The following is a 19,860-nucleotide window of genomic DNA, read 5'->3' on the forward strand; positions in this document are numbered from 1 at the left end:
AAAAGTAGTAGACATACGATAGAACAATACATACTAATTAGATAAACGGATTGTGAAAATAGATAGAACAGAGTATATTACTACTAGTTTGTATGCAACTAATCTCTCAAATGGAATTGAATAGTATCTATGTAAATTTAACACTACCCAACTAAATATAAATAAAATGTAAATATTTGTATGATCTGTATAAATTTCATATTACACAAGGAGCAATTGATGTTTATTGCTCCATGTGTCCACAAATTGAAAAGTACCAGACTTTTTTTCAAAGGTCTGTCACAACATTTTATTCTTCTAAATTCTATACACCTATCAAATCATCAAAAATACTAGCTGCCTACATCGTGTAGCATTATCAATACATCTCTGTAATATTATGCAATTTAATAGTCATTTATAAGAATAGGTATCCAGACAACAAAAGGATTTCACTCATATCTGTTATGTAAATCACATTGTAGGCTCTTCGAATGTCTTCAGACAAATTTTAGTATTGCTGCATTTATTTGCTGGGTGTGGCATATGAACTTATGACTGAGTGATGTATGTCTATGATAATGCGATGAAGTCATGTGACGGTTCTAGTTCTACAATAATACCTATCTATAATGATCCATGTTAGTCGGCACATGACCCGAATATCAATATCTGGTTAGTGATTTTATTCTGAATACAATGTGATTGTTGTCATTTATTCCTCCCATGCTACGCAATTACGCATATAGCAGATAGTTATGATCCATGACAGTTGTGAGTGCCGAGTTCTTATATTTAACTTTTAGATATTTACGCTTTCTTAATAAAACCTAAATATAACATAGTAGACTACGAGATATTAGAATATTTATACTGAACCAAAATAGATAAATTCGTTCGATTACTTTGTTCACTTCCCGATCAGCCCCGTAGCGCTATTACTTTATTTTATACTTTACTCCCAATATTGGTACAAGATAAAAATATGTACGTCTTTTAGAAACTAAAAAAAGGCTACTTTTTCATGCCCATGTGAAATTTACTTTTAGAAATACCATACTAACATCTCTCGATTCATTCCTCTGCCTATCTTCAATTGTTCAGAATCAAAAGAATTATATATTATTGTAACATTACAACAATAATTTCTTATCAATAATATCATATTAACAATATTATAATAAACATATAATTGCAAGAACATATCCTACCACATTACAACCGGAATGTCTTTATGTTTTAAATATGATCACAGATATGATAATCAAACTCTACGGGCTAAACAAAATCAAACGTAACATTAAAAAAAAACTTTAAATATATGTCATAACCATATAAATGAATGGAATAAAAAATCATTACTAAGTCTAGAATACTATGATTATCTTTTAACGACGATTGATACATATTTCATCTATTGCTATATGCAGGCGTTAAATGGTAATGTTTATTAAATTATCGCCATATATTTCATGTCCGCGTAAATGAGGTATGTGAAGTTTATGGGTATGTGATGGTCGTGCGACCTTGACACGCGTGGTGCGGCGAAAGTGAACTGACTGGTTGTTAAGCAACTCGGGGTCGGGTGCCGGTCGCTCTTCAGTTGTTCGGAGATAAGTACTCGTAGGTGTCCGCAAAAACGCGTGTATGCACCGTCTCTGCAATTAATTTTGACAACTTGCGAACCCATAATTGTTAACACCGGCAACCACTGTCATTATTCAAACTAACAAGGTTAACTATCCTAACGTTACAATTTATATTATTATATTACGACATTGTACTTGATTTTGTACAACATAATTAATGTCTGTCTGCGTTGCTGTTTACAATAAATAGAGAGGAATAATACACGTTATAAAGAACATCAATGTATATATTTAATATTATTAAATTACAACAATTCAAAAGTAACTACTTAACTACATTAGTTTTATAAAATTATGAGTATACTTTTTTATTTACCATATCTTTTATCACAACAGCTTATTAAATAACTTATAAATGTATATTTTTTAATTAATTTCATATTTGAAGATCTGTGAGCCTCGGGTTTTTAGGTTAACTAATACCATTTAAATTTTTGGAAGTCAAGTTTAGAAAACCTGCAAGTCTCTATGTCTATGCTGATCGTGAGGTTGTTCGTTACTTGGTGGTAAAGTAGCTAGATATTCTAAAGCCTTTTGAATCTCTGCCGGAATAGGGGGAGGAGTAGGAAGATGTGCACCTTGCGGTTGAAATCCATTCTCGTCAGCTAAGTACTGCAACTGAATTAACTGAAACAATGACATTATTTAAATTATTCCTGTCGTCATTATCACTAGTACTGTAAAAAACTCATTGGCGTTCCATTGCTGAGAGTATGCATGTTTAACTAGTAAAAGAATATTAATTATCAATGTCACCTACTTATTTCTCAGGACAGGCTTAGAATTTACGTTACTGACGATGATAAAATATGACGGACATTTTTTATTATTGTAGAAATTTCATAATTAATGAAATTAGAATTGTGGATTTTCTAAATAATAACTTAGTTTTAAATTTTCAAAAATAATAAAATAATAGTAGGTGTAATATAGTTATAAAAATAATGCTAAATAAACTAAACTGGTAGCAAGTGTTTGAATAAAATATACCTGTCCATCTGGTGCGGTGTATGAATACTGTCCCTGCGCAGTCTGTGCCTCTTGATCAGGCACTCCCAGATTCTTAACATAACCTTGCTCTTCTGCTGATATTCCATTACCAGTCTCATAGCTATAATCATTATTTTATATTTTTATTTGTTTTACAATTCACTGACGTAATCAATACTTATTTATCCTGTTTAAGTTCTATTAGGTAGTGAAATTACAGGTTACGAGCCATGCTACTTTGATCCTCTGGAATCGCTCATGCATTATGAGTAATATCACAGCATGATGATGTTAGTGCTATTTATGTACCTAGGCGACAATAACTGCTTATAATTAGTGGGTATTTGCTATTCCAATTAAGTAACAAATATATCATAGTTATTCAATAATTAATTTAAAAAAAACTGACCTCCATTTATAAGAGCCATCCGGGTTAATGATTTGCTCCTGTCGAATTATAGGTATTGGTTCCGTGGTAGTCTGTTCTTCTCGACCAGGACGTGGGTACGGAGACACTTGGGGACGTGGACGCGGTGGGAATGCCTGGAAATCGCTTACGTCAGCCAATGCGCTCCCAAACGTTACAACCAGTACAAACTGAAACAAATGGGGTAAACATAAACAGATCGGGTACGTCGTTTATTGTGTCGATATAGAAATTTCGTCCATTTCTATATCAACACAATGAATGAGGTACAGACGAAGGGAATTAAAAAATACAATAAAATGCACTAGTCTTTATTTCCTCTATTCAATTCAAAAAGGAATTGAAATTTCGACGGTCTGAGTCGAGGTTACCTACTACTACTGTCTACCCCTAGCAGTACCCTCAGACTAAAATCGTATTCGTTAGGCAGGAGTTGGCGTTCAGCCGTTCCATAAGTCCTTCCGTGTGTTTGGATTGTCATCTGCACTCACCTTCTATCATCCGATGAAGCTGTAAAGGCCAGCTGCGGCCAACAGCATTAGAATAGCCCGATATCTATTTTCTTCATCATCACTTTATCAAAACATATTGTTCACTAGAAAATCTGAAAACCCTTCAATTGAACGTCCGTAAAGTTTTCCACCTATTAGTAATAAATATTTATAGCAAGCACTTAGAATGTCAAGATGATACTTTTTAACTGACAGAGAAACACATTTTTATACACATACAGTACGTACATATGGATGACTTTATGCATTATATTGTAACGTGATTTACTAATTGTACTTACCCTTACCTGTTCTTTATCTTTGGTTCTGATCCATTTAAATGTTTAAATGTATAACTGTATTGTTTTTAAATAACCAATTTAAATATAACTTTAATATTAAAGATAAATTCATGAGGTATCTGTTATTGGCTTTACTAACTATGTAATACTATATATTGTCTATAAATTGTATAAGCTGTTAATTACCTAAAATAAATAAATAAATAAATCATTTCAAATCATTTCAGAAGGCATTTGTGCCTTCTAAAATCACAGTTTTGATTTTATTCATTTAAATTATTACAATGACATACAGTAGGATTAAAATCTGAGTTTGTGAAATAACTATTGTTTTTAGAAGAACTACGAGTATGTAATCTGAGTAAATGTCGTCGGGAAAACCAAGTAAGTAATACTGTTGAGGCGTCATTGAAATAGTTGGCAACAAAAACAAACGAGGATTTTCAATTACCAATAACAAAATTTCATTAAAAACTACTTAATAAGACAGTACCTAATAAGGTGAGGTGATATAAGATATTTCTATAAGTAGACAACATTATATGACTATTCTTAAAATGTCGTTTCCTTCGATCAATAACAAGAAATTCTTGTGAATAAATTATGAGTAACTTTATCCACCTTGTGAATTATTAATAGTCATTAATGAAGACTACGCAATATGTGTCTATTTCATTAGGCATAGAAGGTAAATATTTTTTGCTATCCTAATTATAACTTAAGGGTTACGTGCATTTACGTACTGTATATTTCATTTTTATTATACACCTGAAACAGCAAACAAATGGTAAATCACACGATGTTATATGACGAACACATTAATATAGAACGACTATGTCATCATTTTTTACCATTGGTAATCTTTATATATAAAGATACCGTAGATATCTCATATATTTATGAATATTTCCGAATAGCAACCGAATATCCGTAGAGCAAGCTATTCATACATATAGATATGCTATGCTGTTCCTGTATAGGTTGTCTGTTATTACTTGCGATCAGATGGGCGGTTAACTTGTTTGATATTCAAATTACACAAAAACGTGACATATAAGTCTTGGCAAAAAATCAAAAACAGCAACCTATAGTTTTTCTTATGTTAAATGGTAAATGTCGCTGGTTGAAAGGTCAACAGAATTTTCTGAATCGTTTTTTCTTTTGCAGCTACTAATGCATGATCTAACATTAAAGCAAAAAAGTTGTCAATCTAGAAAGACGATATCCACAGAACGGAACATTAATGGTTTATTTCAATTAAATATAAACATATTAAAATAGAAATATACATTGTTCTGTCTATATACTTATTTTCGTGCGATTTATATGTATGTTACTACATATTATCACGACTGTAATCCCAGATGGGGTAGTATTTTTTGTTGTAAACATACGTTTTCAAGCATATTTAAGCATAAAATAACAAAAATCTGAATGAAAAGTGAAGTCTCTACATGCATTGACTTATTGTTTTATTATGGATTTTACTTGGAAAAATAAATAACACACGAAGTTACACAGTAAAGATAAAGCAGTACATAATTATTAACTACTTCAATAATAATAATATTACATCACACTTTAATCATATTTTGTAGTAATGTGTAAATTAAAGATTAACAATTACTTTCTCAAACATCTAAATAAAAAAATATAAGATGTTTTGCAAATTATGTACTAAATAATATATATGTCACTTACTATAATGCACTTCATATTGAACTAAAGTTGCAAGGCGGCTTACAAAAGTATACTGAGATATGATGCTCCTTGGATCCACCCCATCGTATTTATACGAAAATTTTTGTTGCAATTACGCATCGTTGCAGATTCTTTATGCATTTTATGGGTATATTCATGACTAAAGACAGTATAAGAAGTCCCAGAAACTGTTATAATATAACCATACATGACTATAGCACTTGTAAACTGCAACAAACAAATAACTACCTAATTTGTATGGATACAAAGTTGACAAAGTAAAAAATTAAAAATTGTAAAATCTCTGCACCTACGTATTATTACATTAACAATAATACAAATAAAAGAAAGTACCAGCAGTCATTTAATAATAAAGTGGATACGTGACTCGGTGGATATATGATATCTAATAAGTTTTCAGTATAAAGTATTGTACTGTGAATGTAAACCCATCTATTACTTTCATTGTATTTTATGACAGTAGTATCAAATTAATTATTTAGGATTCACATTAGTATGTTTCATGATCCATATATATGTTAGCGTATTTGTGATACAAGCTACTATATGTAGGATGGATCATGCAGTATTAAATCAAGTAGATGGGAAGTTGGAAGTGAGATATCAACTTTCTGTCACATTAAAATGCTGTTTTTGATTATGTGTATTTTGACATAGTACGGCGACAGTAATTATTATACCACATATTCACCGGAGCTTTTCTTTATCTGGATGGCCACTGTTATACTACAATATTAATATCTAAGCAAATATCCATCATTACTTATTTTCAATTGTGATCATCTCACAATTTCTTATAGTGTCGACATTGGTTAAATGTTTCGGCTATTTATTTCCAGTGCCAAATTTATTAATACGTGCCCTACGGCTATTGGATGGGATATTGGTACTTACGTAATGTACTTCTACGCAACAATATCACAAAGGACTACAGTAGGTACGTATTAATAATAATTATATTTAAAGAAACTTAAGATACGCGACGAATTTATCGATTATGTGACCTTGCATCTCTACAATGAGTCGCAGATGATGATGATGTTTTTTTTATTATGCATAAAACTATTTTTTGTAATTGATGTTTATTCGAGTACTACGTTGTCCCAACTTGCTTAGTCTGATCGTATTAGGTGTTGAATTGCATTATTATTTCCTAGACTAAACATTACCGAGATATACATTAATTTGCGTGGATACATATTGAGAGACATTACGTATCCACGCAAATTAATGTATTTCAAATAAGATAAGATGTTATCTGTTGGCGACATAAGGCAGTGAAATTATAGGACGGAGGCATGACACCTTATTTCTCCGTATTGTCCACGGATTCCTTGAAGGAAACGGTACAACTTGTACCACATACGTCACATCATGATGTGATGTCCATTCATTCATATTGAAGACGATCACCATTTACCACCGTATGTACCTTGCTTGGCATTACAAATATGTAAAAGTAGTCTAAAAAAATTTATTACGGCTAAAGTTACCATTAATACTTTATGCAAAGAGAAAAACCTTTTATTAATGTTAAGACAAAGTAATATGAATAATTACTAATGTCCCAGTTAGTCGCCAATGTATTATGAATTAAATAATACAGATGAATATGAATGAATATTGTAAGAATTAATTACTAATTTTGCAATATGTCTGTGGTGTCGTATATTGCTAAATGTATAAATATACTACAAGATACCCGTGTCTTCGTCTACTTATAATTGGTATTTCGAATAATCTACTTTGATTTTTAATATTCAGTTTTATATGCGTTTCTTGATAATTTTTGTTTCTCTTATTTTATCTAATTAGGTACGTACTCTTGATATAATCTATCTTCACATAAAATTTCATTAAAATCAGTGCAACCGTTTAGTAGTGAAAACATAACAAATAGATAAACAAAGATACAGATGCATTAGACATATATTTATATAATAAGATATGGAAATCTGCATATTAAAAACAATTAAACCTATAATTTAGTTTCTCAGAAATATTAATAATATTTTATGAGGAGTTTCTATATTTGTAATAGGTACCTAATAACAGTACTTTTCATCATTTTATTTATTTATACATCAGCTATTTCATATTTTCAATAAACATGAAATCAGCTATTTCATGTATAAATAAATATATAAAGAAATGCGACTTTTTCAGCAAACATTGGATCATCATGTTAATAGAATTATCAAGTTAATAAAAATTTTTTATATAAAATGGCAATTGCATTTATTCAATCATAATTACATAAAGTAAATTTTCAATTATAATTATTCTATACCAATACAAATATTTCACAATTAAGATATGGCAAATATTATACAGATTCCTTTTTGTTTGTTATTTTATTAACTGCATTGGTGTGGTGCTCAGTGGTGCTCAGAGTTGGACTCAGTGTGGAGAGAACGGAATTCAAGCCCGGATTTAAGGAAGGATTGAATGGATTGTAATTATTGTAATAAGGATTGTACTTCCTTGGATCGTAAGGGTACCTAGAATTGTAAGAGGGATATCTGGGATCATAAGGATACCGATGGTCATAGGGCCGATTGAAATGATTGTTATAGAATGGGTTATATCGATCTGCCACTGGATCGATCTTTCCGTCTACAAAGGGAGCAAGAGTTGGTAATGTCTTTCGATCAGCTGGAAAGTGAACTCCAGATGGTCGAAAACCTGTAATGTAAAAATTTGTGTAATTAAATTATTCCTGTAAATTTATTGTGATATTCATAAAAATACTTTACCTTACTTACGTATAATAAGTTACGAATGATACTAGGTCTTTTATATAACTAAATCGATTTAATAGATCTCTAACTTTAAAAGCATAATATTTACGGGCCATCATTTTGCAACTTATACAAAGAAATTTTAATATGTCATAAAACAGAATTTTTAGTCCCTCATTATAACCCACAATTAAGCTTATCAATAAAATTTTGAGAAAAATATAGAATTTAAATTATTTACCATTTTCATCAGCAATATAGCTAACTTGTATGGGTGTACCATCAGGGGCAATATAAGAATAGCTTCCTTGAACAACCTGTAAATTATAAGTTTACTATTACACAAATAGTTAAATATTATTTATTCTAAAAGATAGATAAGATTGTAAAAGATTTTTTTTATTGTAAACATGCAGTTATTCAGTACAAAACTCTTTAAAGTTGTTTAAAATATTTGCTTGTCATTTTAGCTGCAAAAGCTACAAGAGGCCTGTTCAGGTAAAATGCTGTGTATATAGATAAAGTGGTCTTATTTACTTTGTACAAATATTTTAAAATGCAAACCTGTGTTCCTTGTGGTTCCCCGGCATTGTCAATATAAGAATCCTTTAAATACCCGCTCTCTTGGACTTGTTTGCCATCAGCAGTACTAAAACTAAAATATGTATGGCATTTTTATTGCGAATATTATATTATGTAATCGTAATTTATGATTAAATGTGTGTATGACCAGGATCTTAGTATTAGATTCAGTCCGAACGAACCGTGCCGACGCGCGACGACGCAGTTCGATTGGTGCATTCCAAAAGAGAGCGCCAATACTACGGCTTCGTCGGCATGAGCCATCCGTCTCTTATCGAAAACGTTGGGTTCTTTATTAATAATTTAAATTGTTTACACTATTGCTTGATCATAATATCGAGTTCGGACCTAAGCCTAATCTCATTTTTTGTTAAATTCATAATAAAGTACCTATACAAAAACTATATCTATAGTTACATCAATGTAAAGAATAATATTAAGTTCAATATTATTATTATATTTAAAACTGTACTCATATGTCTGTTTTAATGTAATTAATAAGTTTGTAAATCAACAATGTCTTGTTGCATAAATATTCATTGCGATACATAAATTCAAAATTAAAACATTCCGAGTAGTACACGATAGTTAATATTGTATATTACTATTATACATAATTATGAACTTCTCATGAACAATGAAGTTTTTATGTGTTCCGTAAAAACTATTCTTGGATTTTCCCAAACAAAATTGACTTGTTAATTTAATTTATAAAGCTTAATTATTATAAATATGTATATCTATTTCAATATTTAATAATAATATAAACAATAAAGTTCTGAATTTGTTTCGTAATTTCATTTCATAATTAATTTTTTACCTCCCCTGAATTCTATTTTGTATCATATGATTGGCATGATGATTGGTTGGTGATCATGATTGGTATTAGGTTAAATAATTTCATAAATATATCTCTAGCTTCTGCTAGATAGGTATCTATAATAAGAAAGAATTTGTATGAGAAATAGGCGATCTACATTTCATATTACCTGTAAGAATACGTCCCGGCAGCACCGTGATCATTCGTAAATGATAAAATCGGTATGGCAGGTCCTACAGTTGGATTGTAAGGATAATAGGGGTTCTTATATCCCGGTGGGATAGTACTAGGTAGTAAGGGGTAGGTAGTGGAGGTTACAGATGGAATAATTCCGCCTGCTGCTGCCGGGCCATACGGAGACTGTGTGGGCGTGATCGGTGACCGCGCGGACGATAGTGCACAGAAGAGCAACACGCAATATATTACACGATTCATCTGCGAAAGATTATAAACATTATTGTTATGTTAAGCACTACAAAATTACCCCTCAATACATACAAAATGTGAAATCTCCAATAAGTAATTTTGTTTTATTTCTTCAACCTATTTTTTAAATTTGGAAAAATAATAAAACTGAAAGTTTGTAGCAGGTTCAATTTATACGAATATGGGAATTAGTGATTATATTTTTTCACTAACATTACAATAAATTCTACTGCATGTACAACAATAAACCAACTATCCAACGACTTCAACTAATTAAACTAGAAAAAAATATAGCTTTAAAAATAATAAACTTGATTTGTGTATTTTTGATACTACTGTTGGTTACTGGTTCGGTAAACCATATTTTTTTATGAATTCAAAATTAATTCAACTATTCCCAGATTACGGGTCATTCATATTCAATTATGTACCTATTTTGTTATTGTTTACAAAGAACAACAGAAGCCACTAGTACAATTTAAGAGATTTTTTTATAACAATGTACCAATTATGATATATAGATATTCTATGTAGATTTTATTACAGTTTTTTCATCATGCTTTATCTTACATTACATATAGCCTATTGAAGTCTAATTTATCAACCTCAATAGTAGTAATCCGAATCATAAAAGCAGGTGAAACAAAACTCCCATCTAACATTTTGTTGATTATTGAGATATATGTAATATTTTTGTTATTTGATTTAGATTTTAATATTTTTGAGAGATTAATTTAGATTTTAGAATTACTTAATAAATGTAGAACTTAATAATTATTTCTTCATTTCTTGCACTGAACACATATAAATATATTTAAATTGGACTTTGAAATTTAGATCTATTATATATTGATTTAGTTGAAATGAAATATATAATTATTACAATAATATTTTCAATTTCAATTTTTAATTATGTTTTCTCTGAGACAAAGTACATAATTAGTATTATGAAACTACTTATTATGTATTCTGTGCTCAAAAGTAAATGAGAAAGGCTAATGCACGGAGGTGCTTAAAGCACAGGACTGTGCTTCATGCAAATAAGCTTATAATAATATAACGAGTATATATCTTTTTCGAGAAATATGAAAAAGAAAAATATTTTTATGAATAAATATGAATATATAACTATAATGTTTATTTGTACATTGGTTATTGAATAGTGTGGTAATTCTATAGTTTATACTACTTAACATAGGTTATCTATATAACTAATTATCTACATTATGTTACGTGTCTATATAATTATCTCGTTGAAATAATTACGGGAATCTCCAAAAAAATGTACAAGATTATAAATTAAAACTTTGTTAGACAAAGAAAATACACTTCAATTGTCGCAATCTCAGTGGACGTACCTACACGGTAGTAGCCTTACCTGGTACTACATGGTAGTAGTATTACCTGAACTTTTTGTATAAGATCCAAATCCAGAGAACTTACTTATGACATACATATGTATATTTCTTTCTGTATTTTGTCACAACTACAACACCTCTTTTAACAACTTCACTATTCATATCACTTTTAATTATTTATTATTTACCTTATTGTACTGCTTCTGCCAAACCCGACTGCACACGTTGTATTCAATGTACTACTGTTAGCGTGAGATCCGAATATTCCATTTATAGGTAGCAGGGTTGCTTTGTGCTGATATTTTTTGTTATGCCATCGTTCAAACGTGCGCCTTATTCACGGCCCTTTTACCCACCACATGTCATTAACCGTGTTATACATATATTCAAAACTTGTACAACACGATTCATCGATGAAATGAAACCACTAAACAATTTCAACCCAAAATTACTGTAAATGCTATATCGGTACGGCATATTACTTACAATTATGTTGCAGAAACATCTGAGTCGGTGGTCTATTACTGAGATGGATAAATGGGGATGCATAACCGCTTAGTGCAAACATCTTTGTTAGGTTACTTACTGACATTTCAACATGACCAAAACAATCGTTTCTAAAACTGGTGAATTAGACTGAAAGCGATGTGGTATCAACACATCCACGATACTTCATGACTCATTACTTTACCTGCTGTTTTGTAATCGTTTAAATATTTAGCAATACTTAAGGAAGACTGGGCGGAAATTCCTTGGCTCGCCCACGTGGATCTCTGTATCACCCAGTCCTGTATTTGTTATGCCTATTAAGCTGTTTGCCAAACTCAACATCATAAGAGAGACCTATAACCGAAACTATAACGACTGCACCTAGCCGTTATAGTTTCGCCGAACGATATGGGATAGGATATTGTTACGTAAAGATATGTTTCCTCAGTGCATAGTCGACCATCCTTACTATGAGCTGGTTCGGACGAAATTGGTAGGAGTGGAAATAGCGACGAGACGCTTCCTTCGGTAGATATCCATATTGCGAACGAACTACGACGCGCCAGTGGCTCGATGAAAGAACAATTTATAGATGACAAGGAGTTACGTGAGAATGAGACGGATAAGCCTTGTATAAGGACAGCTTGTTACGAAGCGACATTTAATAATGCTTGTTAAGGAAGGGGTAGAGTCGCCCTAGCACAAAGGAGGCTCGATCGCGAAAATGCTCGTCATACAAGACTTCCTGTCAAACCACTTCTATCGCTATCGTATAAACGGAGCGTTATCCTATCCACACCCCATATGAGCCGGCGACCCTAATGACATCGTGCCCTTCCCAATGCTGTACTCACTGTACACTAATGACAACCAGAAATTAACTTAAAAGTCGAAACATTGCTCCTCGCAAATGACACTGCTCTATTACATCTGAAAAATCCTACAAAATATTGGTATATATCATAATAACGGCTTATAAAGCTGTTCTCATACTGGGCAAGTGATTTGGTCGTGACGCATAGAAGTAAATCCCGAAAAAAGTGCAAATGAGTCATATTCCCTGCTAAAGTACAATAGGTAACATGACTCTATGACTCATCCGATCGGACTGTTCGGCCAAACCATCCCGTGGGTTTCTCACACGAAGTACCTCGGTGTCACGTTAGATACGAAACTAATGTTTGTACCTCATCAAATGTGACTGGTGAGAGAGATTCATTTGGCAAGATGGACGTGATCAGGTTGACTTCGGTGTCCATCTTCTCGAGATAAAATGACTGATGACATACGATAATGACTGGTGAGCATTGAACTTCTAGATAGCTATAGAGTTATCAGGTCGGACTAGTGCGGGCATATCGTTTGTTTGTTGGTCTTTTTTTGAGAGATTTCGTTATAATTGTATGCTATTGCGTAATTTCTTCTAGAAGTTTCCTTCCTTCTTTCACGTTCAGTTCAGAGTTCGGAGTAGACGTCGTATACTCTAGTGGCTGCATTCATTTTGCTCGTTAACGTCCTTACGTCATCAGAGAGTTTTCAGTGGCAGTTATCCGTCGCTGGTACTTTCTTGAAGCAGACCTTGACTAACTGCAGGTGATTAGTTGATCGCAATGACAGTGTTCTTAGTGGCCTCTGTGGCGTCGGGAATTGGGTTTAGAATAGGTAAGTAAGTCGACTCAAGAGATTTTAGAAGTTAGAAAGTAGAATAAATGTAGGAAAATTCTTCTTATTTTTTCATTATATTTTTAATAGATCAATCTTAAGAGATTCAGACTAATAATACCATACTGACTTACGATATTAATGGTAATATACTTTATATTCTTACTCCGTCAACTTAAGGTTAGATTTAGCAGGCATTTTAAATAGTGGTGAATATGCTAAATTATAATAACCCAGCTAATTTTCTCAACTCCAACTTTGGGAGATCAATTCAGCGTCAGCGCCATCTAGTATCAAACTGAGCAAAGCTAGTACTAAACTTGTAGTTTTTTTGGCAGATATATCTATAATTTAGATCTCATATAGCATCCAATCCTATTTATTATTCGTACAGAATGACAATAGCCTATTTTTCTCGACACTCGGTAGAGAACAAAGATATATATCTAATAGACAATTAAACTTCAGAGCAGCTAAATAACACACATATTTTTAACTAAGTAGCGGTCTATTTGTATCATTATAAATTCATAATTGACTTTTTGTGTGTAAAATATTAATTAAGTTACATTAGAACGGAGGTATTGCGTTATGCCTGTTATTTTTTCTCAGCTATGGTTCGTTATTTTATCTACGATAATACAAAACAATGTCAATTGTCCATAGAAATGATGTAGAATGTTGTTACTACATCTATTATATGGCCGTTATTATATAATAATATATTGTTTTTATCTCACTCATTAATGTAATATATAATACCTACTAAAGGTAAAGATTTCGTCGATAAAAGTACGTGTCATAATGTTGACAAATTTTAACTTGCTAACATGATAAAGGCTTAGTAGACTGTGTACCAAAACCCGTATTAGTACTTATGTATGTAAGTAGAATAGGCATCTTATCTCAAAACAAGATTGTTATATATTTTAAATAGAAGTTAGAATATTAGAATACGTAGTTTTCATTAGACGGCCTCGATGGTCTAGCGGTTTAGCACACCGTCTTGCTTCCGTTGGTCGCGGTTACGATTCCTCGCACGGCAGTGATATTTGTATTCATGAGTATAATTGTTTGTATAAAAAAATCTATGTATTTTAACAGTTATCTAGTACCCATAACACAAGCCTTAGCTAGCTTAACTTGGAACTAGATGGGTCTGTGTGAATTGTCCTGAGATTATTATTATTAGTATTAAAATAAATGATTTGGCAACTTTATAATATGCAACATTGTTATACAATAAACTAAATCTAAAGAAACATATTAGGTACTTCTACCACAACAAAACAAATAATAAAGAAATTAACATAATTAACTGCTATCATACTTCATTACGTTCAATCATATGCCACTACTAAGAAAGAAATGTAGTGCAAATTTTAGATCTAAAGGAATTTAGCAGGTTTTGTTTTTGGAATGAAGATACCTATCACCAAATACTACAGTATATTAATAACTTTATTAGATATACACAAACATTAAAATATTTTCGATACAATTAGTAGATATCTAAGGAATATTTCTTTACATGGATAATTAGAAAATGCATTTATCGCGCTAAGTGAAGTGATTAAAAAATAAAAAAGATTCTAATTTACCTATCATGGCACCTAACTTATGCATACCTACATACATAATTATAGCCTAGACAACATATTTATTCCGGTTCTATCAAGTCATAAATCTTGATTCCCAAAGTACAAGGTTCGTACAGCATCTATCACATTTTTATAACCTCCAATCATTCTCAATGATTTATTCGTAACTTATAATTCCATAGACTACTACTCAAACATTTATAATTAATTCACAGAATTTAAATATGATGAACACGATGGTGTAGGTACTATGGTAGGTCACCACACCTATAGTTGCGGGTTCTGTCTTCAATTTTGTATACAAGCTTTTTCTCTCATCTCGGATACCTTAACTACAAAATGTAATTTAAACCTCCTTATGCTAACAAATATCTTTTTGAGTCACCTTAAAACCACCAATATACTTATATACATAGCTAAAATGAAGAATGTACACTGTTTTCGTGTTATATATTAGGTAATTTTAGTAACAAATCAATCATTAGACCTAAACAATGATTTCTGTGATAATTTTAAACAAATTTCAAAACTAACAATAAAAACAAGTAACAGTATTTACTTCATAAAATCTGAATATCAATTCTATTATAAAATATATATGGAACCAACACGAAGCACTCAATGCAAAAAATATATAGCGTTTTGATACATTCGTCTGTTTTGTGATAGATATAATGGTTTTAATATGAACTATATAGATATCGTCATAAAATAATTATACTAGCAATAATATTACTTTATGAGGAGACCTTAATCATTTATACCTTCATTAGGACGATGTAAAGAACTAGTGACCTATTATACATATCATAACCTCCACGATACGAATGACCACGGATGTTCATGTAAAGACTGCAACTATTGCTTTAATCATTAGCAAATTTATTATTCATAATCATTTAAAAATAATATAATATATATTTACTACTTTTAAACAAAATATGCAAATTTTTCCATTATTGTTACTTAATGCAAATATGAATGAAATAATCAGTAAAAATACGATACCAGTGTAATTATGACCTCATTTCCATGAACTTGTCACGTCTTTGATTGTTTGTCACATTAATTATTAGCCAAAATTATTATCAAAAAGAATATTTAATTGTAAGTTCAAAGAATATCGTTCGTAATAATTTCATGTCTCAAGTAATCCCACGTGTGTTAGGTAGGTACTTATATACGCTTACGGTACCTATATTACATTAAGTTTCCTAATTAAAATAAATAAATAAAATAAAGGATGGAATTACGTCACTTGATCAATTGAGATATTCACAACTTTAGGTAGTTATTAATATCACAATTGATGCGATGATTTTTGAACCCTAGGTATATCTAATTATGTGTATTACATACATCATTAGACATATCCAAACACTGAAATCTTTATTTCGTACTATCTATAAATCGACTGTCAGCTACAGAGAAAGTTTTAAGTCGTAAAGCTTTAAGATTTTAGGAAACAAGAAAATCTTGTTCTATCGATCAAATAAGCAATCTGGCCGTAGTGAAGCGTTCAAGGGATAATTTTGTTAAAGGGTCAGGCGTCAGGCTCCGCTTTTATCCATTACTAGCGATGGATGTAGAAACTTCCTTTACAACAATTCTCTCCACCAGTTCAGTAACTGTCAGAATGTTACTATACTAGCTTTCCCACGATATTCAATGCTTTAGCGAAATTAATATTATTAGAAAGTGTGAAACAAAGTACAGCAGAAATATTTCGTTAATAATCTTATTTAAAAATAATAACAAAATTTATACATGGAATGGAGGACAAATAAAATGTGTCGTTAATATTTGCAAGACGATTTTAAAACCATTTTTAAAGTCACAATACTAAATTAATTGGCATAATATATCTATTTTTTTTCAGATACTATAATAAGAAGTGGCTAATAATATTTTTATTAAGTAATTTAATGTAGTCTTTGCATTTGGATTGTGACCTACGACTTTATATCCAGAAGATGATTATATCATCAAGACGTTGTCAAATAATAATATCTTAGAACTGAATTTATTATTGTTCGAACGAAGTATATAATCACTATATTTAAAACAAGGTTGTTTTTTCAGATCCGCGTAGTCAGTCTCCCACGATCGCAGACATTTTAAATCGTAAAGTTGAGGCTGAGTTGTAATTTGTTGTTTGGAATATATATCATGGCAAGTACGTAAAGATATTTACAGAATGTGCAGCACAAAGTCTAGAAACAAAACTTTTGATTAAATATAGAAATAATTGATAAGAAAGGACAATTTGCACCGTACACAACTTGTTTTATGGATATGAAAAGTTATTTCCAACAGATACTTTTTATATAAATATAAACATAATTTAAACAAACTACACCCAGACAAAAGAGAGAGCCAGAAGAGAAACGGTACACCGGTACACTGCGGTGGTGTCAATGAATGCAGTGTCTAAGCAACTAAAGAATATTCTTGGAATGTTCTAATGGTGTTTGTTGACGGAGCATCAGTAAAAACAAAAGTATATTATGAAATTAGGAAAATTGTGTGCGACTCGGCTTTCATGCGATCTATATGGTATACCAGTAACAATAATATTCTCAATTATACAAAAATGACCCCATCGCAATATTATGTCAGCACATTTCAATTGTAAGATGTTATATGTTATAGTTATTAGTCACTAAGATAGTCCTAAATGTTGATTGAATTTTATGACTTCCACATGTTCGATTAAATAAAAAATACATCATAAATAAATTCACCTTTTTTATTTTTATGTAACTGGCATAGGAAATAACATTTCAGCCCATTTGATAGCAAGTTCATCTATTATATATACATTAATAATACTATTTACATTGCTTTATCATATGGCGCCCATGGTACCATTATTCCGGAGGACAGTAAAATTCCTGGTTACCCTGTAATCTTATTCTCTTTTTTCACCTTCAATCGAAACAGACCTTAGAAAGTCAGCTGCTTGGTAATCATTACATAGTATAAAATAAAGTCGCTGTCGCTGTCTGTGTATACTTAAATCTTTAAAACAAGTCAACGGATTTTGAACCGTTTTTTTTTATTTTACTCTATTTATCTACTCTACTCTATAATTTTGCTCTAGAACCACTCTATCTAATTTAAATTAAAATTTTAATTAGATAGAGTTGTTCTAGAACAAAATTTATATGTATTAATACATGTACACCCGTGCGAAGCCGGAGTGGGTAGCAAGCAATATGTTATAATCATTGAATCAGAGGTATATAACATAAACAGACTTTGTACAGTTCCTTGTAATTTAGTTCTAGTTAAAAATAACAAACTGAAAAATTGTTATAAAATTGTTTATTATAATGTATAAAAATGTAAAAAATATACAACTACATATATGCATGCCAATATAATAACAATTAAAATTATAAATTAATAAAAATACAACAGGAACGTAGACATATACGAATTTATGCCTATTGTACTATAACTTTAAGCACGCATATTAAATAAAATTGGCCAGCGCTCCATTTCGACTGAGATGTCTTCTGTTGTCAATTCTAATTAAATTCATATGCATATTATATGTGAACTCAATACATATAACATGCATACAAAACTTTAAGATTTCCTTAAATTAATTAATAACTGACTAGTCGAATATTATCTGTAATCTAGACAATTGAAATCACATTTCCTGTTCACTTTCTTACAGGTTTCGGAATAGAATCACCCTCCGCATGAAAGCCGGTCTCGTCAGCGTAATAATTGATAGTCTCAGGTTTTCCTTCTGGGTTGGTGTAGCTATAGGAACCACGTACTACGACCACGTTATGGGGCTTATTCTCCTCATCAAGAGCTTCCTTCAACTCACCGTTCTCGTTGCGAGATATTCCATCTTCGGTTTCAAAGCTGAAAACAGAAACAATATTTATTCATTGAATATGAATTTTAGTTATTAAAGTGAAAAATGGGGTGAAATTCATGTACTAATAAACCCATTTTTGTACCATATCAAGTTAATCCCAACGCGGTTCCCCGTGGAAACCATTGTGATTTCTGACCTGACCTCGTTATTTATGTCTAAATCCTCCACTGATGCCCCGTCAGCTGCAAACCGTTAGCGCAGGCGAGTACAAAATACTGTTATTAATAAAAAAAAATTGTTGTCTTTTTTTGCCGACCTATCTTTTTAATTCGAAAGAAAATGACAAATAAACAAAATTAACTAGTACAACAAATATTTAAGCTAATTACTACATACTTATAGGAGTATCCTCCCTCGGGTTGTTGATCGAATTCACTGCGTAGGATTTTGGGGGGCTCCGGGGGAGCGGCCATTGCGATCGCCACCAGGGAAAACACTACCACGATCTGTAATAAAATTAAATAACGTATCGTATCTTGAAATATATAAATAAAATTTAAAAAGAAAATTAAATGTACAAAAATTTTAACATTTAATGTGATTACAATTAAGATGCATAAATTAAACTCAAAATTACAAACAAATTAAATAGAACATACGAGTTTCATTTTTTGTGTTTGATTGTTGGTTACCGATAAAGCAACTGATACTTATCCGGTCAAAACAGAGTCTTTTATACATTTCTCCAGCATCTAACGTAATTTCAAGTGAGAACAATCA

The 19,860-nt window shown here is 31.2% G+C and overlaps 1 protein-coding gene across 1 annotated transcript; it reads right to left on the bottom strand.

The window, feature by feature from the left end:
* Positions 1-1,907: 1,907 nt before the first annotated feature.
* LOC131852641 (DNA-directed RNA polymerase II subunit RPB1-like) lies at positions 1,908-19,789 on the bottom strand. Its single transcript, XM_059203342.1, has 10 exons — positions 19,740-19,789; positions 19,477-19,586; positions 18,926-19,124; positions 9,873-10,138; positions 8,866-8,956; positions 8,543-8,618; positions 7,893-8,245; positions 3,028-3,257; positions 2,619-2,739; positions 1,908-2,255 (listed from the first exon to the last, which is right to left on the bottom strand). Exons 1-10 carry the CDS (start codon positions 19,746-19,748, stop codon positions 2,076-2,078), a joined length of 1,635 nt encoding a protein of 544 aa, XP_059059325.1. The 5' UTR covers positions 19,749-19,789; the 3' UTR covers positions 1,908-2,075.
* Positions 19,790-19,860: the final 71 nt, after the last annotated feature.

This window comes from Achroia grisella, unplaced genomic scaffold (genome assembly GCF_030625045.1).
Source record: "Achroia grisella isolate CSIRO2021 unplaced genomic scaffold, CSIRO_AGI_Agris_v1 utg1179, whole genome shotgun sequence".
NCBI classification, from domain to species: Eukaryota; Metazoa; Arthropoda; class Insecta; order Lepidoptera; family Pyralidae; genus Achroia; species Achroia grisella.

What these genes read in the sequence shown, in the direction of transcription:
- LOC131852641 (XM_059203342.1), bottom strand. An exon ending in GAGGGAGGATACTCCTATAA is followed by an intron (nt 19,125 to 19,476) that starts GTATGTAGTAAT and finishes TTCTGTTTTCAG; the next exon opens with CTTTGAAACCGAAGATGGAA. An exon ending in GATGGCTCTTATAAATGGAG is followed by an intron (nt 2,740 to 3,027) that starts GTCAGTTTTTTT and finishes TAATGATTATAG; the next exon opens with CTATGAGACTGGTAATGGAA.